The sequence below is a fragment of the Psittacula echo genome (genome assembly GCF_963264785.1).
Source record: "Psittacula echo genome assembly, chromosome: 1".
NCBI classification, from domain to species: domain Eukaryota; kingdom Metazoa; phylum Chordata; class Aves; order Psittaciformes; family Psittacidae; genus Psittacula; species Psittacula echo.
In genome coordinates, this window is record NC_137735.1 from 53,975,420 (window position 1) to 54,003,359 (window position 27,940).

At 43.7% G+C, this 27,940-nt stretch overlaps 1 protein-coding gene across 1 annotated transcript; it reads right to left on the bottom strand.

The window, feature by feature from the left end:
* Window positions 1-914: 914 nt before the first annotated feature.
* On the bottom strand, window positions 915-10,985 carry LOC308231574 (alcohol dehydrogenase 1-like; the record flags this gene model as incomplete). Its single annotated transcript, XM_080637168.1, has 9 exons — window positions 915-948; window positions 2,663-2,801; window positions 3,866-4,001; window positions 4,489-4,749; window positions 5,443-5,662; window positions 5,772-5,859; window positions 8,360-8,498; window positions 9,754-9,855; window positions 10,968-10,985. The coding sequence occupies 9 exons, from the start codon at window positions 10,983-10,985 to the stop codon at window positions 915-917; spliced, it is 1,137 nt and encodes a 378-aa protein (XP_080493294.1).
* Window positions 10,986-27,940: the final 16,955 nt, after the last annotated feature.

The window sequence follows — 27,940 nt, forward strand, 5'->3', positions numbered from 1 at the left end:
CGCTGCAAACGCAGAAAGCAGTAAGATGCTTTGTGTTCTACTACGTGCAAACTGTTACCAGTCACGTGTTTCTTCCCATTTACTCTGTATTTACATTTAAAGGTTAACACACTGCCTCTTTATTTAATGGTAACAAATAACAATACTTGATGCACGTTCATATTTCTTCACATTGTCTCCCAAGCACCAGAGGCACTTGTATAAATTGGCCAAAGATCTCAAACTATACTGGTAAAACAACTAGAGCATTCCTAAGAAAGAGATACAAAGGTAAAAGCAACCAAGCAGAAGAACACCACCACAGAACAGCACCACAGCAGTTTCATATGAGATGCCTGGAAGTGTTAATTTGGTGGTGAGACATTCTTCAGGCTGTAAGTCTTTGATTTACTGAAATATCCTTAACTGAAATTTTTAATTCAAATGCAAGGTCCCCATGATTTTTAATCTCTGCAGTAATTTCCTTGCCTGTCAAGTAATGGAATGCTAAAATCATTCAGGATGGACACACAGTTCTGACTAAAGTTTTACTGTGCTGAGCCACAGTGTTATAAAGGCCCTTCATTTTGCTGTTATTAAAAGAGTGCGTATTAAAGGCCATTTAAAAAATCCAAACCTTTTCTAACACCTGTGACAGCAGCAAGTCCTGTCATTCATAATACGCCATTAGAGGAAAACTGCAGCACAATTTCTTCTATGTAAAGAGGATTTAAAGCAAGAATCAGTAGAAAGAGGCAGAAGAAAAGATTATTTCATTTATGAACACTGTGCTTGAAGTCTGGCGTTTGAGCTTGATCCTTTTATTCCGAGGGGACGTGGTGGACCTTTCAGAAACATCTTGGCTTGTGTTTCATACCAGTTGTACTGGAGGATAATGAAGTTTGTACTGGTGCTAAGCCATCTGCTGTTAACAATTAGGAATCCTGAAACACCAGGACAGTGCGAATACTGCAATATAAAGGGACAAGTTAGTGGCAGTAGATAAGCCCCTGGGCTAACATCAGAAAAACACTGCTGTTTTCTCTGCTAATGCAGGCTAATGCTGTCAGCCAGGGTACTCCCTCCTTGCCCACCCCAGCCCCCACTGCAGCACCACTGCAAAGCAGATGTGCAAACTGTGGTGCGGAGAACAACATTCATGCAAAACTGCATAGCCTTCAGTCATGAACTCGGGGCTCCTGGCAACTCATCACCAGACAGAGCCTGGGAAGTCCTCAGAGTGGGGCTGACACACGTCTCTGCAGTTACAAATGGCTCTTAAGGGTAACCTCTGAGTGGGACAGCTCGTTCTGTGTTGAAACACTGAAGTGTTTCTTCTAGTGATGATGGTCAGCTGCAACAGGCCTCCGTCTTCAGGTGGACTGCCAGTCTTTTAGCAAAGCTGATAGCGTCTCTGTCCTCATGGCTTTCCCGTTTGCCACACTAGACCTAAAACTGGCATTTACAGCTCATCTAAAATAAGGACAGCCAAAAAATGACATGCGTGCTGTGTAGGTAGAACCTTAGAACAAACCTCAACGGCTAAATTCTTTTCTTACATGCTTTATACATTTAGAGCAAGCAACACCTAAAATAACTGCCAGCAAATGACAATGAAAAGAAAACGTGAATGTAATTCTCCAGACTGCGTAAGTTATACACAGCTAGACCTTACAAAAAGGGTAGTCCCCACACGCACTGAGGTACACACATGTATTTCCCACTTCCGCCAAGGAGAATTTCCAGTTATTCCCATGCAAATCTTGTCAAATGTCTCTGGCAAACAATATTTCCAATTTCAACACTCCATGAAAACAGAGCCTGAGCTGAACTCTCACAAGATTTGAGGAAGGCATGAGAGCTAAATTCTGAGTTTGCAATGTTTGTATACATCAAGCACTTTCTTTCGTGAAAAGCCCCAGAATTCAGGGTAAACTACCCAGTGACTTTAGGACTAATTGCACTGGGACTGTAATTCACCACAGGAATGGTGACTTGCTCTTCTAGTCAATATTGTCTATTTCTGTGCTCCTGCTCCTCAGTCTAAGAGGTTTCACCACCCTCTCAGTAAAGAATTTCTTCCTTATATCCAATCTAAACTTCCCCTGTTTAAGTTTGAACCCGTTACCCCTTGTTCTGTCACTACAGTCCCTGATGAAGAGTCCATCCCCAGCATCCTTGTAGGCCCCCTTCAGATACTGGAAGGCTGCTATGAGGTCTCCATGCAGCCTTCTCTTCTCCAGTGGGGGTTGGAACTAGATGATCTTAAGGTCCTTTCCAACCCTAACTATTCTATGATTCTATGATTCTATGTGATGTAGTTGACCCTGGCACTCCACAGCTTGGCATTCCCAAGCTCCCTTGTTTGTGTGCTCTTTTCCAACAGGTAGTGGGCACAGACTTCCTCACTGCTGGGGTCTTTTCTTCCTCTGCCACCCAGTGTCTTTGTTCAAACTAAAATGTGAAAATTCCTCTACAAGGAAAGACAGGGCTCAATGTATTTCCAAAGCTGAAGCTTTGCTGCCTGTATCACTACAACTGCAACCCAGGGAACCATACTGGGCAAGATTAAGGGATGTAGTGTGCTGCCGTTTCCCTTCTCCACCGTGAAGTCACGCTCTGCGTTACCATACGGCTGCTTTAGGTTATTTATACAGAACTTTTACAATTAAACATGGTTTACCTCTTCCCTGTCCTTAGCAGATCAATTCCTTCATTGATTTTAGTGAAATGAAGTCTATGAGTTATTAATGGATCCAGAACAAATTTTTTCTTCATGTAGTCAGCAACCAGTTTAGGGACTGAATCTTTACTCTTCCAGCCTGAAAAAACCCACAGATAATGCAAAATGAAACATTAAAGGCTTGGGAAATACATAAACCCATTGGCAGCTTAAAGTTTTAGGTAAACTTTCAATAAGAGAACAGCATGATGAAATGCTGCAGCATGTCTTTACCCCTGTAACACAGAGGGCCAGCAGAAAACATGGGTTGAAGTGCAGCTGTTCTACATACAACAAGCCCAATAAGTGCTTTACTGGTGGCAGACCTCTAAAAATTTTAATCTTTACAGAATCCAAACTTTTCCCCACATTAAATACTGTTCCAACTTGTCTGTTGACGTCTGCTGCTCACTAAACCACACATCATACAAAAGCCAGAGTGGGGACATCTATGTTGGGAACTGGAAACTGGATTGACTGATCAAAACTGAGGGGGCATGGGGTAGATATGCCTCTTTTTTCTTTCAAGCAGTACTAGATAAAACTGTCTCAGTCAGATGTCCTTCCAGAGGAACCTGATTTGTCTCTGCTGTTCTATTCAGGTGTCTATTGAATACATAAGAGGAAGTGGCTGGGAGTGAGAAAACCTGCTGCTGGAGCCAAGTTTTCGGTGGCCTTTAGCTTTGTGTTGAGCGAGCTTGGGCTTGCCAAGCTTGATCTTCCTTTGTCCATTTCTCTTATCTTTCCCTTTTCTTTCTCCTTATCTGTTTTTTCTTTTCTATTTTTATCTCTTCTCCTCCCTCCCCTCCCTCTCATTTTCCTCTCTCCTTCTACCTTTCTTTCTCCCTCACTTCTTTTTTTTCTCATTTGCCCCCTTTATTTCCCTTCTCCGCTTCCCCACTATTTTTTTCCCTATCTTTTTGTCTTCTACTCTTCCTCTGTCTCTTCTCTCCCACCTCCATCTCTGGTTTTCTCTCTCTTTCTCTCACCATTAACTAACAGTTTCCATAACTAGTTCCCTTTGTGCTTCTTTGTCAGCAAAACAGCCATCAATATTACTTCCAGTAGGACAACCTAAGCAATGAATTTATACATATGCTATTTCATTCCAGGTAACTTGCAAGTTTCCCAAGCCAGTTAAATCACTTCTTTCCAAGCCCTTACCTCCAAAGACACAGCCTTTCCAGGTGCGACCAGTGAAGATGAGCATGGGGTCAAAAGTGATCTTCTGTGCTGCAGGGGGCGCTCCCACAATCACACTGACTCCACTGTTGTAATGGCAACAGGCCAAGGCTGAGATCTGCATTGGGAACAGAGGGACACCCACAGTCACACAAGATTTGCCGCTGAGGCCCAAGTTTGCATTCCTCCTCCTCTCAGGGCTCTGCTTGCAATTCACTTTTTGTAACTGAAACCACATCAAACAGTGTCCATTGAATCTGCTCACACCGTTGTGTTTGTTGTCAGGGGTTAGCTATGTCCTAGCTTTGCTCTCCCTCCCCATTTTGTCTTAGACATCAGCGATAAGCCACTGCTGGAAAGCAGACAGTGGGCTATGTGAAATTTAGCCACCCTGGTTAGGCCACGGGACTATGCTCAAGTTCTCTGCCCTAAGGTTTTGAGCATGCCCCTGCATCTCAATGGCAGACAGCTGGACATACGAGGTTTGAAGGTAGCCTGACACTTTGCCAGTGGCTCTCAGCTCCTCAACCTTGGTGCTTACTGGGTTAGCAAAGACAGACCTAACACACTAATGCCTCATTTGATGACATCTTTTGGTTGCATACCATGGTTTCGATATGGCCGACAACCTCAAAGGCGTAGTCCACACCTTGGCCAGTCATTTCGATCAACACCTCGTGAATAGGCTTCTTGAAATCTCTAGGGTTGACGCAGTCTGTGGCTCCCAGTTCTTTGGCCTTGGCAAACTTGTCATTATTGATATCAATAGCAATGATGCGGGAAGCTCCAGCCACCTTGCAGCCCATGATAACAGAGAGGCCAACTCCTCCAAGGCCGAAGATGGCACAGGTGGAGCCTGGTTCCACCTGTAATACCCAGACAAACATGCCATACTCTAACAGTCTATAAAGTACAATGCATTTTCTTACTACCAACATGTTTTCAGTTAAGCTACTTCTTGTAATTTAGAGATTACCTGCTGAGAAGGAATTTGCACATCCATGCCTACTAGTGCAGCAGCCAGCTATACTGTTATAATCCTACATGTGACTAAGATAAATTGTCCCTAAAATACATTTCTGAGACCAGATTTTCATCACTCTTCTCAAGCTTTAGGTTCAGAGACATGTTTTTTTTTCTACAACGCTTTATATTCCAGTGGTGTTAAAATCTGTAGTGCCACTGGAGACAATGACACCTGTAAAAGTCACATTTGTGTATTGCTACGATTTCTGAGTGTTGCAAATATAGGCTTCCTAGATTCCAGTTACAATAAAACAAATCATCTCCTTTGTAATGTTTTTTCTAGGGGTAATAAAGCCATGAGAGAAAAATTAACAGATGGTAATATGCATTTTTACTGGATTTTGATTTGAAGGCTTCTCAGTACCTTAGAGACACAGAAACTGAAGTAGGCAAAACACAAGTATCTTCCTTCCATCCTGAACTCTGCAACAGAGTCTGTACCTCCTGGCTGCTCTGCTGATACCCCACATGCAGGCCATACAATCCTGAATAGGCCGTCATGAGTTACCAGAAACACCCACCATGATACTTACCTTGGCAGTCTGCACAGCAGCCCCATAACCAGTTGAAAATGCACAGCCAATTACAAAAACTTTTTCCAGAGGAGCAGCAGAATCGATTTTGGCTACAGAAGTTTCATGCAGTACTGTGTATTCAGTGAAGGTGCTGGTACCCAAAAAATGGTGAATTGCTTTTCCTTTACAGGTGAATCTAGTGGTGCCATCAGGCATTAATCCAGTACCCGAAAAAAAGCTGTTTGAAAGATGAACAGAAATGATGGCAAGTGAAATCTGTTGAGTGTGATCAGCTTTGTATAAATAGAAAGTCAAATAAGGGTTGTAGGTGACCCAGGAAAACTCACTCATTTTTGATGCACAGATTATCCTTGGCGCTTAAGCAGCAGCTGCACTCCCCACAGTATGGCACACAGAGTGGAATAACCTTATCTCCTAGAAATAATACAGGAATAACAGGATTTAAAAAGGCAAACAAGAAGCATGCACATAAAAACATGGAGCAAATGTATTTAATCCCTAAGCAAATGTGTGCTAGGAGTCAAGTCCAGAGGAGGGCCACAAGGATGATCAGGGGACTGGAGCACCTCCTGTATGAAGGCAGCCTGAGAAAGTTGGGGCTGTTCAGCCTGGAAAAGAGAAGGCTGCGTGGAGACCTCATAGCAGCCTTCCAGTATCTGAAGGGGGCCTACAAGGATGCTGGGGAGGGACTATGCATCAGGGACTGTAGTGACAGGACAAGGGGTAATGGGTTCAAACTTAAACAGGGGATGTTTAGATTGGATATAAGGAAGAAATTCTTTACTGAGAGGGTGGTGAGGCACTGGAATGGGTTGCCCAAGGAGGTTGTGAATGCTTCCTCCTTGGCGGTGTTCAAGGCCTGGCTGGATGAGGCCTTGGGTGACATGGTTTAGTGTGGGGTGTCCCTTCCCATGGCAGGGGGGTTGGAACGAGGTGATCTTAAGGTCCTTTCCAACCCAAACTATTCTATGATTCTATGATTCTATTGCCTTCTGCTGCCCGTGGAGGATACACCATCTCTCTCTGTCAGAAAGAACGTAACCAGGGCAAAGTTATGACAACTGATTTCAATACACAAACCTCCTGGTGTCTTTCACAGAACTGAATCTGAGCTATGTCATAGAACTCCGTTAGCTGCTGACATTCCCGAAGTACTCATTCAGCAGTTTATTGCATCTTCTACTTGAAAGGAAAATAGTAATACACAGGTAAAGAAACTGAGATAAAAATTGGCACCCACTGCAACAGGAGATTGGAGGGCCAAGATAACACGGCTGTAAATTGCGCATACAGAGAATGGGAAATTGAGCATTAATTTACCAACCCTCTTGAGTCTCTTTCCTATTTTACTCTTGCATTGGAGTAAAGCAGGTAAAATGTTTGTCAGAGAAGCAGTGACACACACAAGATAAGACATCTCTCTTTCTCTAGCACTCTTACATGATGGACAAAATAGCACACGGCTTCCCAGTGCAATTTTTACTGCTATGCCTTTTCCACAGCAATGATGTGTGGTAAATCCCTCATAATCTCTAAACAGGTAACCCCTAACAGAGATCAATTTGTGATTTGGCAGCTCTAAAATGTAGCTAATCCTTGACACATTGAAAAGCAAGGGAAATCTTTGATTACCACTAAAACATGGAAAATACCCACAGAACATGAAACGCTCCCCCTCTGCCCCGGCCCTCAGCTAACTTAGAACTGTGACACAGGCCTAGTAATCATTCTGTCAAAGAAACTTTGCACATCTTGGGAGTCCTTTTTAGAACTTGAAGGTGTAAACTAAGCAACATCCAAGAAACATGATTTTGTGTGTGTTCAGGCCTGCTGTTTCACCCGGAAACACGTGGCAGCTAGAATTAGACAATAGAGTGATTTATGAAGCCAGATGGAAGAGAAAAAGCAGCTAGAGCTGTCACTGAAATTTGCAATATACATATTTGTTTGGAGCTAAAGCAGAAAGGCCAAGTAAAATTTTTTCTTATCTCACTTACCAACCTGCTTTGGACAGACTACATATTTGTTGTCAGTACAAAGGCACTGGGAATACGGAGGTGTTAAAAATTAACTACTTAGATATTGTAACAAACTGCCTGGATAAAATCAAGCACTACTGTGCAGATTTTGTTCACTGCATAATTTCTGTTAATAATTTAGTCCTTATTAGAGTCTGTTTGGTTCCACACAGATGTACAGAAATGCTGTCTCATCTTGCAGCAGTTGGAGGAACATCAGCATCTTTCACTAACTTCTCTTTCTACCCACTGTGGTTCCAAGGGAGCGTAGGGAGAGGAGCAGCTGGTCCAGAGAAGTGTCCTCTTCAAAGCAACCCAGCTCTCAGTGAGCAGTGCTGTCTCACCTGCACTGGTACTGTGCAAAGCAAAAGCAAAGCCTGCAGCAGGGTGGGCACCCCAGTCATGCCCTGATATCTTTGAAATGAAGTAATGGAACACACAGACCTGAGCTCGGGTCTACTGAAGTCAGTGGGTTATTTGACTGTTAGGAGAATGGAAAGAAAGTGTTTTGACATGTTGACCAGTGCTTTGCTTTGACTTACTCTTGAGATGAGCTGTATAAACTGGGGTTAGAGAACCTGTAATAGCTGATTTTCTGTGTCAAAGAGCAAAGAATCTGTTCTTAATCCCATGACGTAGGTAGAAAGCAAGCTGCAGATGTTTTTCCCAAAACCAAAGAAATTGAATAGAAAATCTGAAAATAAATCAAGAATGGTAACACAAAAAGGTGTAGACACCATGTAGCATCGTTTAAGATAGCCTTGAAGAAAATCAGAGTTGGAACATTTTCTCCTCTGCAATATAAGCACTTATGCATGTAATCATCTTTGACTTAGACAGGAGTGTCAGGAAATAGGAGAATCAGCAGAGAGTTTGTGTTCAGTGCTGTTTCACACCTGGTTTGATTGAGGTTACTCCCTGCCCAACACTCTCCACAATACCAGCAGCTTCATGCCCAAGAATTATTGGAAAAGGCATAACCAGTTCACCAGTTATCACATGGTCATCAGAGCGACAGATCCCTGTGGCCACCATCTGATTTAGAAGAAAGACAAGAATATGTCAGCATTTAACTACGTCATGTCATATGTGGAAGTGAAATGGTATCATACCTTTGGAGAAGTGATTTGCTTCCTTCCAAAATCACATATACACATAATAACTACAGGGAAAACACTTTAGTTTGCGTGATTCATGATTTTCATAGGTTGCGTTAGCCTTTAATCTACAAAGCAAGGCTCCTTTGGGAATGTTTGCTCTGCACTACTGAGCTCCGTAGGAAGTCTCATTGATTATCTGGCAGGACCCAAGTTCTAGCAATGTAATCATATATGAAGAACAGAATGCAATAAAATATTTCAATATTTATAGATACATACATAAATAGAAAAAGGTTGCAATATTGTAGAAAGATTATCATATCAAGTAAATATAAATTAACCACCAAATAGTATTTATAAACCTAGAAATATTATATATATTTTCTATTCCTTATTTCAGATGATATTACAATATATAAGAGATATGTTACATAAAATACATGTTATACAATGGCATAGCATCATATATAATTACATTTTAATTATTATATGTTATTTATGTATTTTAAATATACGTATATGTCATACATACAAAAATTGAGGCTATACATAGTATTTTATATCACATTTGCCTTTTTTTGCAGGTAGTACAGTAGCAGTATTTCTTTTGAAACATTCAGGTATGTCTGTAGAGCTTTTGTTCTGACAAATGGAGTTGTCAACCCCACGAGAGGGTTCTTCTCACTGGTCTAACACTTGAAACTGCTCTAAAATAAAAACAGCTGCTGAATCCCACTGAGAAAGGTCCTGAAATGTGAGAGATGCTCAGCACCCAGTTGAAAAACGAAGCTCCCACCCTACTGAGCTATTTCCTAGCACAGACTCAAAGTAAAAGAGAAATTCTTGCTCCATACTACAGAAGAATCAGATCTTTGCCTTGTGCTGTGATTTCTTCAGCCCATCAGAAGCACAAATGTCTTAGAAAACTGAAAACCTAATCCTAACAAGTCTTTTCTTCTTTTTAAAAAGACCCTCATGATCAAATTCAGGATTTGAAGCATATTCCACAGGAATAGTAACTACTGAATACTGAATAGTAACTACTGAATAGTAACTACTGAATAGTAACTACTGAATACTAACTACTCAGCTATTGAATGTCTTCTGACTGGATCCTAAAAATCTATAGAACTGATCCTGATAAACAGCAAGACAGAATAATAGGTGTTTTGATTTTTATTTTTTAGTACCTTTACGCGAACTTCGTGCGCTTTTGGTGGGGCAACTTCCACTTCCTCAATAGAAAATGGTTTATTGGCTTCCCACATTACTGCTGCTTTGCATTTAATAATCTGCAAACAGAGCAAAGAAAAAGGGAATGGCACTTGCAAGTCACCACACAGACAGAATCGTATATTTCTGCATGTGAAACGCCAGCTCATATTTCAGGGGAGGAGCAAGAAAACTACAGGGAAAAACCCCAAACTTGGTGAATTTACCTACAAGTGAACTACAGGTTATTTTGCGTTTGTGGTATCTTAAAGAGAGCATTTATTTTTTGTCCCCTCTTGTTTTGTGTGGCTTTAAAATAGTGAAGACAGCTGGCAGTAACAGCAGTACCGATCCCCATACTTTCTTAAGGCACATTACAGCAAGGCACAGGCCTTCAGTCGTTTCCTAGGTTCTGGGTTCCTGTCCATCGACCTTGCCTGCATGTCTCCAAGTTAGGATCTCTCAGGTAGCGCAAGAAGCAACATATACTGTCTTCAGCAGTGGAATTCACCTACATCTCTCTTCTCACTTTCTAGCAAAGATGCAAATACTCATTTCAGTCCCAGCTCAGTACTGATACATACGCTCATACTGATGCATATAATACTTACTTTGGATCATCATTACCTTAAGCTCCAGAGTTGTTATGCACATATTGAAATTTAATGACTGTTCTAACATCATCACAATTACACCCCAAAATGTAACACAATATTAACCATGGGGTTTTTTTGAAAACAAGCTGATATGAATAATAAAGAAGCTAAAAATAGCTTAAACCACCGCGGGATCTCAGAATAGAAACTGCTGGAGCTGATAAATACATTGATCTGAACACTTACTACATTGCATCACGTTTCAAACTGTCCAATCAGGGGTTAAAAATAGTTTACTAATGCTGGGGAAGGTTATTCTTATCCTGGTGCTCTTACCTCAAGTTCTTAAATAAATAAATAAATAAGTACACAAGTAATGTTCTTCATTTTATATTTTATCTTCTTTCTTATGTAAAACCATTTCAGAGGAGAGTACAGTGGCCTGCAAGTAAGGGCTGCTCTCCTGCACCAGCTTCCTCCTAAACTCTCATCTGTGCTATAGCACCAGAACTAAGGGTGTCCCAGCAAAGAAACTGCATTTACACATGCACTACTCAGCTGCAGGAAAGAAACTTCTAATAGAAACTTGTCCTTACTTTGCCTGCCGTGCTCATGTTGACCAGTGTGTCTGTCTCAAACCCTGCCACCACCGAATCCTTGAGCCGAGAATTCAGTCAGCTGCTAAGCAGTCAGCTTGCTGATACCCCAAATCCTGTCCATGCACTGGAAGCTGGTCTTGTGAAGTGCTCCTGCAAGTGCGCTGCCCTGACCTTTTAGCCAAGCCTCCCAGCTCAGAGTCCCACCCCTTAGTCAGTCAAAGTGCCAGAATGAAAATAAACCAGCCACCTGCTGAAACCTCACTCTTCATAGTGCTTTTGTCTCCCTTACTCCTTTGTCACACTCTTCTCCACCCGTTTCATACCCTCCCTAGGGTTGTCCTCAACATCACGGGAAGAAGGCAAAAGCCTTGGCTGGAAGGTGTTCCCTCTTTCCACCTCTCTGGGAAGCTGCCCTCCAAACCCGCTGCTCCCACGGATACTGCAGCTCCAAAGAGAAAAGGGAAGAGTGGCTCTTGAATTCATAGCAGCAGGGATGCAGTGAGAACACGAAGGTTTACTTTGGATTACTTTGGTGACACTCGGAAGAGCCCAGTTAACACATTAAAACATGCCGTTGTGCAAGCTGCTTAAGAAACACACACTGGCTGTGGCTGTGCCTGTCCCCAGTCCTGTAGTTTCAGAGTCCAGGTACTCATTAACCTGTTGGAGTGTTTCAGTGAACAGTGACCAAGGACAATGTGCTGATCATATCGATGACAAAAATTAGCCATGGAGAAGTGTCCTGAGAGGATGCACATTTCTTACCATGTGCAACACCTGCTCCATTTGTGTGATTGCCTGACCCATGGGTTCCATGGACATTCACCAGCACAGGCCCATCACTGCTCCTGCACCAATGTACTTGCCCTCACCTGGCACAACGCCCTGGTGCGAGGGGTTGGGTGGAGCTGAGCACGGTGTGCCTCTGCTGTGCATTCCAAGCCTCATCTACTTTCAAATTATGCCATGTCGTGAGTTGACCCTGGCTGGATGGCAGCTGCCCACCAAAGCTGCTCTATCGCTCCCCTCTGCAGCTGGAGAGGGGAGAGAACGTACGACAAAAGGCTCACGGACTGAGGTAAGGGCAGGGAGATCACTCAGCAGCCAACATTAAGGCCAAAGCAGACTCAACTAAAGAAGTCAGTCTAATTTACTACCAATCAAATCAGAGCAGGATAACGGAGAAATAAAACCAAATCTTAAAATCACCTTCCCCCCACCCATCCCTCCTTCCCAGGCTTCACTTCACTCCCCAGTTCTCTACCTCCTCTGCCTTACCAAGACTCAGGGGGACAGGGAATGGGGACTGTGGTCAGTTCACCACATGTTGTCTCTGTTGATCCTTCTTCCTCAGGGGGAACACTCCTCACATTCTTTTCCTGCTCCACCGTGGGGTCCCATTCATCAGAGACAGGCCCCCCTTCCCATGGGCTGCAGTTCTTCATGAAGTGCTCCAGTGTGGGCCCCTTCTACAACGCGCAATCCTTCAGGAACAGACTGTTCCAGCGTGGGTTCCTTTCCATGGGGTGCAATCCTTCAGGAACAGACTGCTCCAGCGTGGGTTCCTTTCCATGGAGTGCAATCGTTCAGGAACAGACTGCTCCAGCGTGGGTCTGTTCCATGGGGTGCAATCCTTCAGAACAGACTGCTCCAGCGTGGGTTCCTTTCCATGGGGTGCAATCCTTCAGGAACAAACTGCTCCAGCGTGGGTTCCTTTCCATGGGGTGCAATCCTTCAGGAACAGACTGCTCCAGCGTGGGTCTGTTCCATGGGGTGCAATCCTTCAGGAACAGACTGCTCCAGCGTGGGTCTGTTCCATGGGGTGCAATCCTTCAGGAACAGACTGCTCCAGCGTGGGTCTGTTCCATGGGGTGAAATCCTTCAGGAACAGACTGCTCCAGCGTGGGTCCTCCACAGGGTCACAAGTCCTGCAGCAGATCAGCTCCAGCTGGGCTCCTCTCTCCACAGGGGCACAGGTCCTGCCAGGAGCCTGCTCCAGCACAGGCTTCCCAGCAGTCACTGTCTCCTTTAGGCATCCCCCTGCCCTGGCATGGGGTCCTCCCTGGGCTGCAGGTGCGTATCTGCTCCACCATGGACCTCCATGGGCTGTAGGGAAACCTCTGCTCCAGCACCTGGTGTACCTTCCCCTCCTTCTGCACTGACCTTGCTATCTGCAGAGCTGTTTTGCTCATATATTCTCAATCCTTTCTCTGGCTGCATCCGCTCTTGTGCAGTAACTTTTTCCCCTTCTGAAATATGTTATCCCAGAGGTGTTACCACTCTCGCTGGGGGGCTCAGCCTGGGCCAGCGGTCGGTCCTTCTTGGATCCGGCTGGCATTGGCTCTACCGGACATGAGACAGCTTCTGGCAGCTTCTTACAGAAACCGCCCCTGTGGCTCCCCCACTGCCCAAACCTTGACATGCAAAACAAACATAGCCCAGCATTCTGAAAACAACATTTTTCCTTCAGAAAGAAGAAAAAAGAGATTAAATTCTGCATATGAGTATTGAGATTAAATACTGCATATAAAATTAAACAGACATTAAAGACTGCATATAGAATCATATTTTATAATTCTATATAACCTGACTAGCACTTACTAAATACAGTGCTCCCTCAGGTTCACCTGTATCACTAATTCATTCAAGAAGGGGTACAGGAATAGGAAGCAGGGAGGAATACTGCAGATGTATGTAACCTCAGGCAGGTACAACCCAGCATACCACTGGCCTTGGCCACCCGGGCACAACCTGGCTCATGTTCATCTGGCTGTTGACCAACACCCCGAGGTCCTTTTCCACCGAACAGATTTCCAGCCACTCTTTCCCAAGCCTGCAGCATCGCATGGGGTTGTCATGACCAAAGTGCATGACTTGGCACTTTGCCTTGTTGAACCTCACACAATTTGCCACAGCCCATTGATCCAGCCTGTCCAGACCCCTCCTTCCTATCCTACAGCAGATCAACATTCCCACCCAAGCTGGCGCTGTCCACAGATCACTGAGGCAGTCGTGGTCCCCACGAAGACATTTTGTTATCACAGCTGATGCAAAAATGAACTGAACAGCAGCATCAAAGAATTCTACCTTGCAGTTCCTCCCTCATCCTTCGAATTTCTTGAATTCCTCCTTCCAACAATGCCCTGCTGTCTCTTACATGTAGCAAAGGTGCAGGTATTTTTGTTTAACTCTGGCTCTCTAGTGCTCTTCCCCCATCCATAGGCACAGAGGAATCATCAGGAATGAGATCCACAACTTCATGCCAACCTTGTTGGCTTTATTTATAAAGGATCGATGAAAGTCCTTTACAGAAACAAAATACTGCAGGATCAGAAGCTAGCAGCTCCACGGACCCTTCTGTAGAGCTTCTGCTTCCAGCTACCTTCTAGATTCAATAGCGTCTTGGCCTGCAAGTTATCCAAACGTTTCTCATAGTGGCAGAGCCACAGCAGTCACACTCCTCTTTTTCCTCTCCAAGTGTAAAAAATCCCCTTCCCACACTTGTGCAACTTTTTGCTCTTCTCCAACTTCTTGTGCATGCCACATATTCCCATTTCTGCTGAGTACAAAAAAAAAAAAAGGTTATGTTCCCCATTCTTCTGCAAAAGATCTTAAAATCACGATGAGAAACTTAAATCTACTTTATTGTCGACATCAGATCCAAAGCTTTTATCCTTCTCTTTGCCTTCCAGCATGGCTTGCAAAACCAGCAACACAGAAAATGAAATGAATGGCGATCACTTGCAGGTACAATGTCCTGAAAGAGTTGCATCTGCAGGCCACAAGCTAAGGGGCTGCTAAGGCCCCTCAGTGAGACCAAAAGCACTGATCTGGTCCACTATCACAGGGAGGGAAGAGTCATCTCTCATAGCTACAAATACCAATTTCAAGTCATTTTGTGAACCTCGGTTCAACCACAACATGTGGAAGGGCAACCAGCACTACTCTCAGTTTAGCTCCTCAGGGGAGAAGTACTACTTCTCCAGAAACATTCCCCATCCTTGGATGGCGTGCCATATAAAAGGGAAGAGTTGTTGACGAACCACAAAGATAACCTGGACAACAGCCCTGGCAAGCACCAAAGGAAATGCAAGTCTGATGTGGTTTAATGCAAAAGTACCCACTGCTCCCATTTCCTGGGTCTGTCTAAGAGAAGCATCGCATCAAGAAAAGCCGTGACCTTCATTTCAATCCATTAAGCATCTTTACCTGTCCTCAGCAATGAACCATCTCAGGGCGGTAACATAAAGCTTAGCAGCACTGAACTTTACAAGGTACAACTAAAACTGCTTCCCCAGGACAACCGCCTGGGATTTCTTTTGAGCCAAAATAATTCCTTCCTCTTTCCTTCTGTGCTCACAAGTGCACCCTAAGTGCCAGAGACAGGTTGTCACCATTGTTTTCTCTATTTCACTCTCACCTAAATAATTCTTGTACCTCTCCAGGAGCAACATATTACATAATGCAGCATTTAATAAGAGTAACATGGTGCTCTACAGACACCGTGATGCTCTGCCGTGTGTTAACCTTCTTTTTAGTATTTGTTTTATGTCAGATATTAAACGGAATCAAGGTTCTGAAAATCCTCATCATCTACTTCTCTGCCATGTGAAATCCAGTTTGACTCAGGTTAATGACAAAAATGGTGGTTTATCAAATTCTTTTTTACCCTGGCTAAGAAAGGAGGATTCCAGTTGTTCATGAAATGCTGCGACTCTCACTGGAAACCACAAGCTTTTTAAGAGAGGCCAAAGAACGACTGGCATTGCTAAGAGAGTGTGCTTCACCCTCCCTGGCCACTCTCCGCATTCTAGCTGGAACATCATCACCGTTCAGGTAGTGATTAATCACACTGTCCTCTGTAACTGCTTACAGCCCTCAGCTATTCAAGTCTGCCAAGTTTCTTCACTGTTTCTTCACTGTTTCCACACCATTCCGTAAAGCCTGTATCATTACATAAAAATTGCAGGTTTGATAGCCGTTTCCCGTTCTCCCAGCACAGGCTCTCCTTGGAGATCTATGTTAACTGCATGTGCTTGTTGCAGTACAGACTGTATCCTTTGTTTTTTTGCACAGGAATAAACAATGCTCTGACCTGCGCTGTAAGAAACAGCTATCCAGCTGGTGGCCACAGTCTTCCATCAGCAAGAAGCTGACCAACCTCATGTGCTAACTGGGACCACCACAAGGAGCACATCTGTCAGCTCCTCCCTTACAAAGCTTGATGATTTCATGCAGAGGCAGCTAGGCTCTCCACAGTCCATGACACGTGTGTAGAGGCACCAAACTGCCATATTATACAGCAGGAGGAGAGGAAACTGAGCTGTTGAAGGTGCGAGGTCTCAGCCAGGGTGCTGTATCATCACAGCTCAGGTCCAGCTAAGGAGAACATAGGGCAATGAACATACATTTAGAAGGCAAGTATTTCTTCCCTTTTATGTGTGTTAGTCACCACACCTCACAAGGTGTCTCCTTCCTAATTACCCTTGCATCTTGATAGCTTTTAGAGATTATATGCTTACTAGACATCTACTAATTCCATCATTATCGGCAGTAACTCCATCTGTAAGGCACATTCTGCAGAAGTGGTTACACACCACTAGAAGCATGCATCTATGAAACACATCTTCCAGGATTTTCTTCAGATTATTATGGATCTCAGCAAATAACTGCACTGACGTTCTACGTGAGGTAGTAAAAGCAAACCAAAAAGGAAAGAAATACAGTCCTTTAGAGATCTCTCAATATCGCTTGCGCATTTTTAGAGTTAAAAAGGCCCCAGGACCCAATATAACATAAAGTGTATCTTATGGCCTTTCTGGTTTTCAACTTGAGAAACCACTCTGCATGTTGGTTTCCAGAAGGATGTGCAGATGCTGCTGAAAGTATTCGGAGTAACACTTCTCACCTGAAAAGGTAAGGGAAGAAGTCACAACTCTCCATTTCAGCACTGTATCTCTCTCACTTCTCAACACTGTAACCTGAGTCGACAGCCTCAAACTGCTGGGAAGGGCAACACAGAAGCAAAAAGAGGGATGTGAGGAATGGGAGCTTGGAAGGGAGATATAACTGAGTTATAACTGTATTGCTTTCAGCTCTGTCATGTCCCTGTGCTTTGCCAGCAAGAAATATTATCAAACCCAATGAAAATGGCAATAAAATGCACTTTGTTTCAAGCTGCTGGGGACAACCCATCACACCATACAACAAGCAAGCACAGGAAAAGCCTCCTCCCCTCACAGCAGGAAGATTCTTTAGAATACTTACTGCCAACAGTTTTGCTGGTGCCGTTTCGTCACTTTGCAGCTCTGCTTTCTCCAGGAAAAGCTTCAGCTTTTTTCAGCATCAGCTTTTTCCAGGAAAAGAATCTTTCCGCAATAACTCTTTAGTCTCACGCTGCTAATTGCTCGTCTCCTCTCTTGCAATTGTACAAGACCTGAGGGCTAAGTTAGTATTCCATTCCAAACACTCACCACAAGGAGGACTGCGCACTCTTGAGGAAAAGGAATGCAAGTGTTGCTGCACAGGTGCCGGACAGCAGAGGGCATCACGAAGGCGTGTTGCAGTAAAGATGCTAAAAATACAGACCCGCTTTTCTCCCAACTTTTGCATTTTAACTGGCAGGTGGGGGTCTGCTGAAATGTTGCTCTTTGATTCCTGAGCTGGGCATACAGTAAAGGCTACGCTTTATTTTTACTGGTCACTTATACATTCAGAACCCGGGTCTTCAAACTGTGTTTACTGTGGTTTGGTGGCAAAATAACTCATGGACAGATGGTGCCATATAGCCACACTCAGTAAACTACTGTTTCTTAAGAGCAGGTAGCTCGCTTTTGCTTTACCTATGCACTTACCTTATGCCAAACTTAGAACCTTAAGCCAACCACATTTTGATTCCTGGGCCTTTAATAGATCGGTGATGCCTACACACAGAGAAAAGAAGGGCAGTGGTTCAGCAGCTCAGACTTCTGACCAGAGATCTCTGGAGAAGGAAATAAATGGAAGACATGAGCACTGTATACAGGATACGACTTCCTATGATGTTATGCATTTTTACTTCTCTTGGGGATGGCATGGAACTTTGTTGGTCGGATTTCCCTCCCCGCATCACTCCGGTGTAGAGTATATTGACTTTTGTATTTAGCATTTACTATGGAGTTGCATTCCCTGAATGGGAAGTTGCTGTTGGCAGTCACTGGGGGAACAATGCAGCTGATTCATGGGCTGAAACTTGTTCTCTAAAAGCTAGCCTGCAAATATTACATGTCATGTACAGGGGGTGTTCTGTGTAGCACACGCTGCTCAGAATTCCCTTACTGTGTCTCTCAAGTGCTGTGTACATGTCACTCATTTAACATCACCTTTTGCAGACTGGTGTCGTCAGCTCACACTGTGGCAAATCTGATGGGAGGCCTTAGGCTAGGCCGTTTGCAAAGCTGTAAACCTGCACACTCACACAGCTAGAGCTAAACACAGGCAAAAACTGCCTTGAATCACCTTCTGCTCATTCATGGGAACTATCCTGTACATCTTCCAGGTGCCGCAAAACTCACAAAATTTTTCACACGGATTCACTTGCCAAGATCCAAACCTGGTTTTCAAGGCCAAGTAAGAAAGATAACAAGCACATATACCTGACCCCCTTCCTGACAAGCACCCCTGAAACTCTCATAGATCTGAACTGAGCAGGGGTGCTGACATGGAAGGAATAGGATCCAGCCAAGTGTGCTTGGCCCAGCTGCCACTGAGCTGAGCAGCAAGGTGACAGTACACTGATATTAGTCACTCAAACCTCAGTGCACTCAGGTTTGGTTCAGGGTGGAAAAACTCCCTCTCCCAGTGTAGCTCTGGGCTGCTGTGGGAAGGGTGAAAGCCAACAAAAGGTGTCTCGCTGATGTCCTTAAGTCCTTTGAAAATGAGGCAAGGGAAGCCCTGAATTCACCCCCAAGCATCCAGATCAGCAAGTGGGAATTTCCATAAGATTTCTGCTACCTTCGTATTTCAAAGAAAGGCTTTGTGTTCAATCTGATTTACTCTGAACCGACTGACACGCTGAATTGTAGGGAAGGTAGAGCAGAGAATATGAAGAGCCTGAGTCTCTTAGAGTCTCTCCATTCTCTTCAGAGAGGTCCAGAAGGGGATATGGATCAGCCCAGGTAAAATCTGCAGTGTGGTTGCTAGGATTAGGGATAAGCTAAACCTATAGCCAGATTTTTGTTTTCTCCTGGCACGAAAAACACAATAGCATGAGGTTGTGCACAGACCTAATCAAAAATGCCCCTAACTACAAACAAACTCCACACTCTTTGATACAAATTTTGTCATTACAGCAACATCACAAGATTTTAGGAACACTTGACTCCCCTTTGAGAAAAACCTGTATCTTGCAGTGCACAGTTTATGCCAGTTGTAAGACATTCTTTCTTTTTCACTCAGTCATCGGCTAAAGAATCAGTTGTCAGCTACTGGTGCCTGCTTTGGCATCCTCTACCCAGCCAGGGCAAGCCAACAGTACTGGCACTCCCAAGAAACACCACTATCAGCTCTGTGTCCCTTCTGAAGCACACAGAGGCAACACAAGTCAGTCCTAGAGTATGTTACCATTTTAACAAAGCCATTCCGGCCAGCTCTAATACTATGAACATTTACTGTTGCTTGTAATTCTACTGAAGGAGTGGGTGAAGAATAGTCTTACAGAAGAAGGAAGAAGAAACTTCCAAAGCAACAGTCTCTGCTGTTCAACGAGTTGTCCAGGGAGGCTTCTTTGCTACAGAGTAGATGTGCTTCTGTACTCGTAGCTGCACATGGAACAAAGCCAAACCAGTCTAACATAATCCTAAGCCTAGCTTTGTAATAGACAGCTTTCTTTTTCAAAATGTTTTCCAGAAAGGGAGAAAGAATGTCTCCTCTCAGCACTGAGAAACAGACGTCCAGAGAAGAAAAACAACTGCGAGCATGCAGTGGAAACAACAGACCTTCCCAACTCCCCACTCTATCAGAAGTTACTCCTGCGCAACAGCCACCCCCAAACAATACAGAGCCTCTTTTCCATGGACCCCTACCCCCTTCAGAGCCACTGAAGCATCTCCCACTCACCTTCACATATAGTAACAGGTAGTATGCAGATAATAGAGATATCTCTTTACGATACGGTATTACGATATCTCTTGATGATATCTCTTGATGGTATGGCCTGGCACAAGCAATCCAGGAGGTTCCTCAATTGTGTGGAAGACTACTTCTGCAAGTAATAGAGGAGCCGACAAGGAGAGGTGCCATGCTTGACCTCATGCTCACCAACAGGGAAGGGCTTGTTGGAAATGTGACGCTCCAGGGCAGCCTTGGTTGCAGCAAACATGAGATGGTCGAATTCGAGATCCTCAGGACAGTGAGAAGAGCGTGCAGCCATCTCACTGCCCTGGGCTTCAAGAGAGCAGACTTTGGCCTCTCCAGAAACCTGCTTAGTAAGGTTCCATGGGATACAGCCCTAGAGGGCAGGGGGGCCCAAGACTGTTGGTTGTTATTCAAGGATCACCTGCTCCAAGCTCAGGAGTGTTGCATCCCAACTAGAAGGAAGTGCAGCAGGAGGGCCAGGAGACCTCCTTGGATGGATAAGGAGCTGCTGAGGAAAATTCGAAGGAAAAAAGAGGCTTATAGAAGGTGGAAGCAGGGACAGGCGGCCTGGGAAGAATACAGGGATGTTGTCCAGGAAGCTAGGGACCAGGTGAGGAAGGCTAAGGCCCAGTTAGAATTAAACTTGGCTAAGGATGTTAAGGATAACAGGAAGGGATTCTATAGGTATATTGCGAATAAAAGACAGACTAAGGACAACGCAGGCCCCCTCTGGAATATATCGGGAGAACTGGCTACCCAGGATTTGGAGAAGGCTGACGTTCTCAATGACTTCTTTGCCTCGGTCTTCTCTGGCAAAGGCTCTGACTGCACCACCCAAGTCTTGGAAGGCAGACGCAGGGACTGTGAGAATGAAGACCTTAGGCCCATTGTAGGAGAGGGTCTGGTTCGAGACCATCTTAAAAACGTGAACGTGCACAAGTCCACGGGACCTGATGAAATCCATCCGTGGGTCCTGAAGGAGCTGGTGAATGAAGTTGCTAAGCCACTGGCCATCATATTTGAAAAATCATGGCAGTCAGGTGAAGCTCCCGACGACTGGAAAAAGGGAAATATAACCCCCATTTTCAAGAAGGGGAAAATGGATGAGCCGGGGAATCACAGACCAGTCAGTCCCAGCTCTGTGCCTGGCAAAATCTTGGAGCAGATTCTCCTGGAAGGCATGCTAAGGCACATGAAAAACAAGGAGGTGCTTGGTGACAGCCAGCATGGCTTCACTAAGGGCAAATCCTGCCTGACCAATTTGGTGACCTTCTATGATGGGGCTACGGAACTGATGGACAGGGGCAGAGCAGTTGACGTCATTTACCTGGATTTGTGCAAAGCGTTCGACACTGTCCCACATGACATCCTTGTCCCTAAATTGGAGAGACATCAATTTGATAGGTGGACCACTCGGTGGATAAAGAACTGGCTGGATGGCCGCACGCAAAGAGTTGTGGTCAATGGCTCGATGTCCGGCTGGAGACCGGTAACGAGTGGTGTCCCTCAGGGATCGGTGTTGGGACCGGTCTTGTTCAACGTCTTTGTCGGTGACATGGACAGTGGGATTGAGTGTGCCCTCAGCAAGTTTGCTGATGACACCAAGCTGTGTGGTTCGGTTGATACGCTGGAGGGAAGGGATGCCATCCAGAGGGACCTCGACACGCTTGTGAGGTGGGCTGATGCCAACCTTATGAAGTTTAACCATGCCAAGTGCAAGGTCCTACACCTACATCTTTGGAGGATGCAGCAGCAGAAAAAGTAAAGAAATACTACAACTGAAAAGATCAAGTTCAAGAACTAGCTAGTGCCAAAGCTATTAAATTTATGGGATTTCACTTAGGGGTAAGTGGAAAATGGCATCAAGACAATTGCAAGCTACTAGTTAAATTAGGACTCTCCATTTCCCAACAGGAAAAAGTCACTTGCTGCTTATCAAGTAGAACACTTCTCACATAAGTAAATATACCGCATACCTTTGTAAACTGAGGTACGGTCGATTGTAAGATCTTGTGTCGTGAAGTGTATGAATTATAAATTATAAACAAACTAACAAAAAGTGGTGTCACTAAGGACACTTGGCTGCCACACCACCAAAGGGCTCTGGCAGTGTATAGGGACACCAATGGACTTGAAATCATGATGTGCCAAAATGACACCAATTACCAGCCTTTACTCAGGTGGATGAGCCACTTTTACTTAACCTGGAAAAGGAAGATGTATCATTTTATACATGGTGGATAAATAGCAACAGTTCAAAGGAACTGGTAACAGTTCAAGTTACAATTGACTTCAGGCAGGGTTATTTTATAGCGATTTTGTTTCATCTAGGTTTAGATTTCCTTCAAGAAGGAATTTGGGGTTTAGTCCCAATCCCGCACAGATCTAGTTATGTGTTTGTGTTCGTTACAGAGTTTCGGGGCTAATTGATTACTTTCTCTGAGACTTGTCATTACTATAAAATTAAGGCTGTGCAGACACATGCAGTATTAGGGAAACATTATTTATTGGGAGGAACTTCTTACAACGTTTTCTCCGTAGGAAGTTGCTAGCACTCCACTGTAACCTTGAAGAAGTTATCTTGGTGTTATCTCATCACCTGCAGTCTTTTTGTTTTAAGTTTAAAAGGTAGCTAGGAGAATTACAGGTAATTTTCATTGCAGGCCAGAGTGAGTTCTGTGTGCAGAAGCTACTGTAGGTTGTCGGAGCAGATGGAATTTGTTAACCTCTGATAGCTCATTTGTGTATTCATGTGGTGTTGTGTAATTGCTGATCGTGCTGAGGGGTTTCCAGAAGCTCAAAGGGCTATGGACTGAGATAAGAGTTGCTCGAAAGAGATCAAAAGGCATTATAGAGTTTTGGGTCCAATGTTCAGCACTGAGAGGGGCAGTGACCTGCTCACAGAATGACCTGCTCACAGTGACAACCCTGTTCTCTGCGGAAGAGTTTGCACGGTTGTGCTGTAATATTCCGTGGAACTTGGTGCTGAAAATATATTAAAAGTCCAACAGCATTTGCAAAAATGAAACCACGTCCACGTATGTTACACGGTAATAACAAAGTTATCTACTGCTTTGTATAAAATGCTTCAAATAATAAGGGACTACCTGCTGTCCCTTGTTACCTTTCAGTGCTAACCATCCCATATGTGTGAGCTGCACTTGTTTATTAAATACATGCTAATTCTTAATGCGTATTTGTTAAATATCAAATAAATTTGTTGAATAATGAGACCAACCAAATCTTCTTCTGTCTCTAGATCTGCAGATTTCCTGAGTTGCAAATCTAGTTTCTGAGGTTGGGGGGGGGGGGGGGGGGGGGGGGGAATAAATCTCTTCTGAAACAAATGATAGTAAGATCTTCAGTAATTTAAAGAGAAGGCGAGTCACATGGCTTCCCTCTACACATTGCTGACAGAATATTTAAACAAACAACGTATTTGGTAATGATTTATGAGGAATGGGGGACAGAGGTGCTAGAAGTTTGTATGGGGAAAGGAAAGAGGTTCAGGCAGCAGTGCTAACTAGGCGGCATGGGAGTGGTGTCAACACCAAAAGAGTCGGTGGACAAACTGCACTAAGTTTTCTCTACCAGATACTGCTACTGATACAGAATCATAGAATCTGCTAGGTTGGAAAAGACCTTTGAGATCATCAAGTCCAACCATTACCCCAGGACTGCCAAGTCCACCACTAAACCGTGTCACTGAGGGGCCACATCTACGCGGTTTTTGAACACTTCCAGGGACATTGATTCCACCATTGCCCCGGGCAGCCTGTTCCAATGCATGGCCACCCTCTCGAGGAAGAAACTGTTCCTAATCTCCAATCCAGTCCTCTCCCAGAGCAGCTTCACTTATATGAATGATATTTGCTAGAGGTGCACATCACCAACAGTTTCACTAAAGTGGTGTAAATGAGAAGAATCTCACGATATATTGGATCTTTATGGGAACTAGGTTGCATTTAAAACACTGATGTCCCGCTGGTGCATTTGACAGGGCTCTCGTAACATTTGTGTAAGTGTGAGCTCAGAGTATCTGACTGAAAATAAATGCCAAAGGATTATTCACATCGTACGTTACTTCTGCATAGTGCTAGTTTACATGGTTCTAGAAGCAAAGATTGATTGATATTTGTGTTACTTCTACAACATGAAGACCTGCCAAGGGAACACTTAATGAGAAATGGAGTGTGACTGTCATCTCTTAAGAAAACAGTACAGAGTCACAAACAGAAAACTTTAAATACTTTATATTATTTAAATAAATTATTTAAATGTTTGAAATGACGGTCTGTTCAGTATTGGGTTCTTTCCACACTAAGCTCTAACACTATGTGAGAATCAGTGGAGAACAATGTTTCCTACTCTGATGCTTCACGTATCTGTTGTGGAGCAAGCCCATTGTTTTCCTTTGGATTTTTGCAATCTCATGTATGGGCTCATTGCCCATACAAACTCTTTGCTAGGGCAGAGAAGTAAATATTTTCTGGGTTAAAATGTACCTTGCATAAACCTACGGATGTTTTACTGATGGTAGTTTTAGACTGCGGAGTTTGCATTTATATTCTAGAAGAGATGCTCTTTTTGTTATTTTAAGGAAACTGAGCAGTAAAAAGGATTAAAATAGAATTGGAGCTGAAACGGATAAGCTGAGTAATGGAAACCACTCCAAAGAGCAATGTGTCCTTCCCATTGCTAATCTGGAAACAAATGCCACACATTAAAATACCGAATGCACATGGTTGTTCTGTGTAATTTGGCAACCAGCTAGAATCTATATGGACTTACCATATACTCTAAGCTGATGCCAAGGAGGGACTGATAAAAAAAGGACAGAAAGATGATGGAGGAAGAGGATGAGAATAGAGATGATGTGGTTAGACACCAGTAAAGAAAACCAGATTTTCCTGGTCACACATGTGAACTTGACCTCAGCATATCAGAAATGCCATATATTGATTATAGCTTTGAAATTTTGCATGAGAGCTCTTTTTGACTCAAAAGAAAAATCTTTGCTCAGGTGTTGAACCCCTCCTAATTCAGCCTTGAGGACTTTCATGATCCCATCAGCTCTCGCCTAGAAGCAAATGATAGACCAGAAGAGGCCTGTCCATTACAAAGAAATCCTTGTTCCATGTGGCTGAAAGGAATTTTTTTGTATACCTAAGGAATGGGATCCTTTCCTAGCAGACTACCAATAATGACATAAAACCCCTTCTTGGAGCAGGGACCATTTAGGATTCTACAGTGAGCAGAAATCAACTCTTCAGCTGTTAAACAAAATGATAGGTAAACTAATATTAATATTTTGAAAAATCAAAGCCATCTGTTAACAGATGCAATCTGTTGCAAACCTGGTGCAAGACAGGTTAGTCCTGATCAGAAAAAAATGCAGCATTCATGGATCAGGAAGGCATTACTCTGTAGACTCCTGCTTAGGACACCCAGCTATACAGTTGGGTCGCACATCCATGCTTATTACCCTGTCACTTCACTCACCACGCTTGGTGAAGCAAAGATGTGGTTCTTATCCAGGATTAGTTGCTTTCATGTGCTTTGCACTCTTCACAAGTGGACTGATGTGTCCGTGCTTAGCTGAAAACAAAAGTATTCTTCAAGCTGTTCAGGCAGACTGTAACTGATCTGTTGAGTCAGAATTTGTATGGGCAGGCACAGGCTGCACGGGAAGCCAAGTGATGTTTGATAAATGCTAGCGTGGTTTAAGGTCTAAGGAAACACCATTTGTGCTTTGTCACACAAAGGGTTTGTCTCGTGAGACGTTACTGGATTTTTCATGGCTTTTGAGGATTTTTCATAGTGTTACCATGTGTTAACGGGCAGACTGTGTTCTGATGGGGAGTGTGGATCCTGCTCATTCACAGACAGATCCTAAATGGGGACTCACAGAAAGACGCTGCATGTGGCCCTGATCCCACCTGGAGCACCTCAGCATCAGAGAGCCATTGGGAAGTGTGTCAGAAACACGCCATTCACAACTGCACAAACACACAAATCAATCTTTACCTGAGGGTGGGTGGGGATCTGCAGGGAGGAAGACTCTTGGTAGTGTCAACTATTTTGTCATTCCCCAGTCAGAAGCCACTTCATTCCTCCTTGTGAATGCAGAATTGGATGGCTGCCGTATAAATGTCCCTAATAAGAATGATTTTATGTGTTCATTGTTTTGGATGCCAGCAACTGTCCTAATAAAGACACTAACAGTAGGTGTTCACTATGCTTGGCAGATTGCAACAACAGAGATGGGCTTTGCATGATCCTGAAGAGGACAGAGGCGAGGAGATTTCTTGTACTTTATCCCCTGGCAATATTTTTTGTTTTATTCTTCTACCCTCAAGACTGCTGTTATACCCTCTACCCTTAATGCAGTAGAGAACGCCTTGGAAAAAGCTTTTATCTGGCATATGGAGGGTACTTTACCTCTCCATACTCCTTTCTTTCTGTCCTCACAAGCTAGGTTAAAACAGCCTTCCTTTGGCTTCTGTTTAATTTAGGACTTAAATATACAATAAAGTAGCTTGGCCTCCACAGAAAACATTTTGCTAAAATACTCTGAAAATTGAAATATTATTAAGCTTTTCTTTGTACTGAATCCATGCTACCACAGATGACATCTGATGACATGAAGTGGAATTAAATCCCGTCTCATTCTGCTTTGAACAGTGATCCCATTCACACTGTTGGTTCTCACACAACCTGCCTTGAAAGAGAGGAGAACTCTTCAACTGAACTGCATGTGAAAGGAATTACTTTATGGGCCAGACAAAGTCTTTGCCCCTGACTGCACAGGTAACCCCACAGAAACAAATGACTGAAGTTTGGGTCTGAACTGCTGCGTGAACGGAGTTTTATACATACACGTGTTTAAGGATCTTCTGTTAAAGTCTAATCTCTGGGTGAACTCATCCCCAAACCATTAACCCAGCTGGGCTGCTCAAGGACTCTTTCTGGTGACATAAGCACGTCAGTCATCATTAGCACACAGTCCCCTTGCTTCACAGGCTTTGCTGCCCAGCCACCATGCCCACGAGAGCCTGCAAGCTCTGAGTAGAACTTCAAGAGATAAGTCAATGCTGATCACATATACCAAAGACAGAAATAGCCTCTTCTCCTGTTTCCTCGCTGCAAACGCAGAAAGCAGTAAGATGCTTTGTGTTCTACTACGTGCAAACTGTTACCAGTCACGTGTTTCTTCCCATTTACTCTGTATTTACATTTAAAGGTTAACACACTGCCTCTTTATTTAACGGTAACAAATAACAATACTTGATGCACGTTCATATTTCTTCACATTGTCTCCCAAGCACCAGAGGCACTTGTATAAATTGGCCAAAGATCTCAAACTATACTGGTAAAACAACTAGAGCATTCCTAAGAAAGAGATACAAAGGTAAAAGCAACCAAGCAGAAGAACACCACCACAGAACAGCACCACAGCAGTTTCATATGAGATGCCTGGAAGTGTTAATTTGGTGGTGAGACATTCTTCAGGCTGTAAGTCTTTGATTTACTGAAATATCCTTAACTGAAATTTTTAATTCAAATGCAAGGTCCCCATGATTTTTAATCTCTGCAGTAATTTCCTTGCCTGTCAAGTAATGGAATGCTAAAATCATTCAGGATGGACACACAGTTCTGACTAAAGTTTTACTGTGCTGAGCCACAGTGTTATAAAGGCCCTTCATTTTGCTGTTATTAAAAGAGTGCGTATTAAAGGCCATTTAAAAAATCCAAACCTTTTCTAACACCTGTGACAGCAGCAAGTCCTGTCATTCATAATACGCCATTAGAGGAAAACTGCAGCACAATTTCTTCTGTGTAAAGAGGATTTAAAG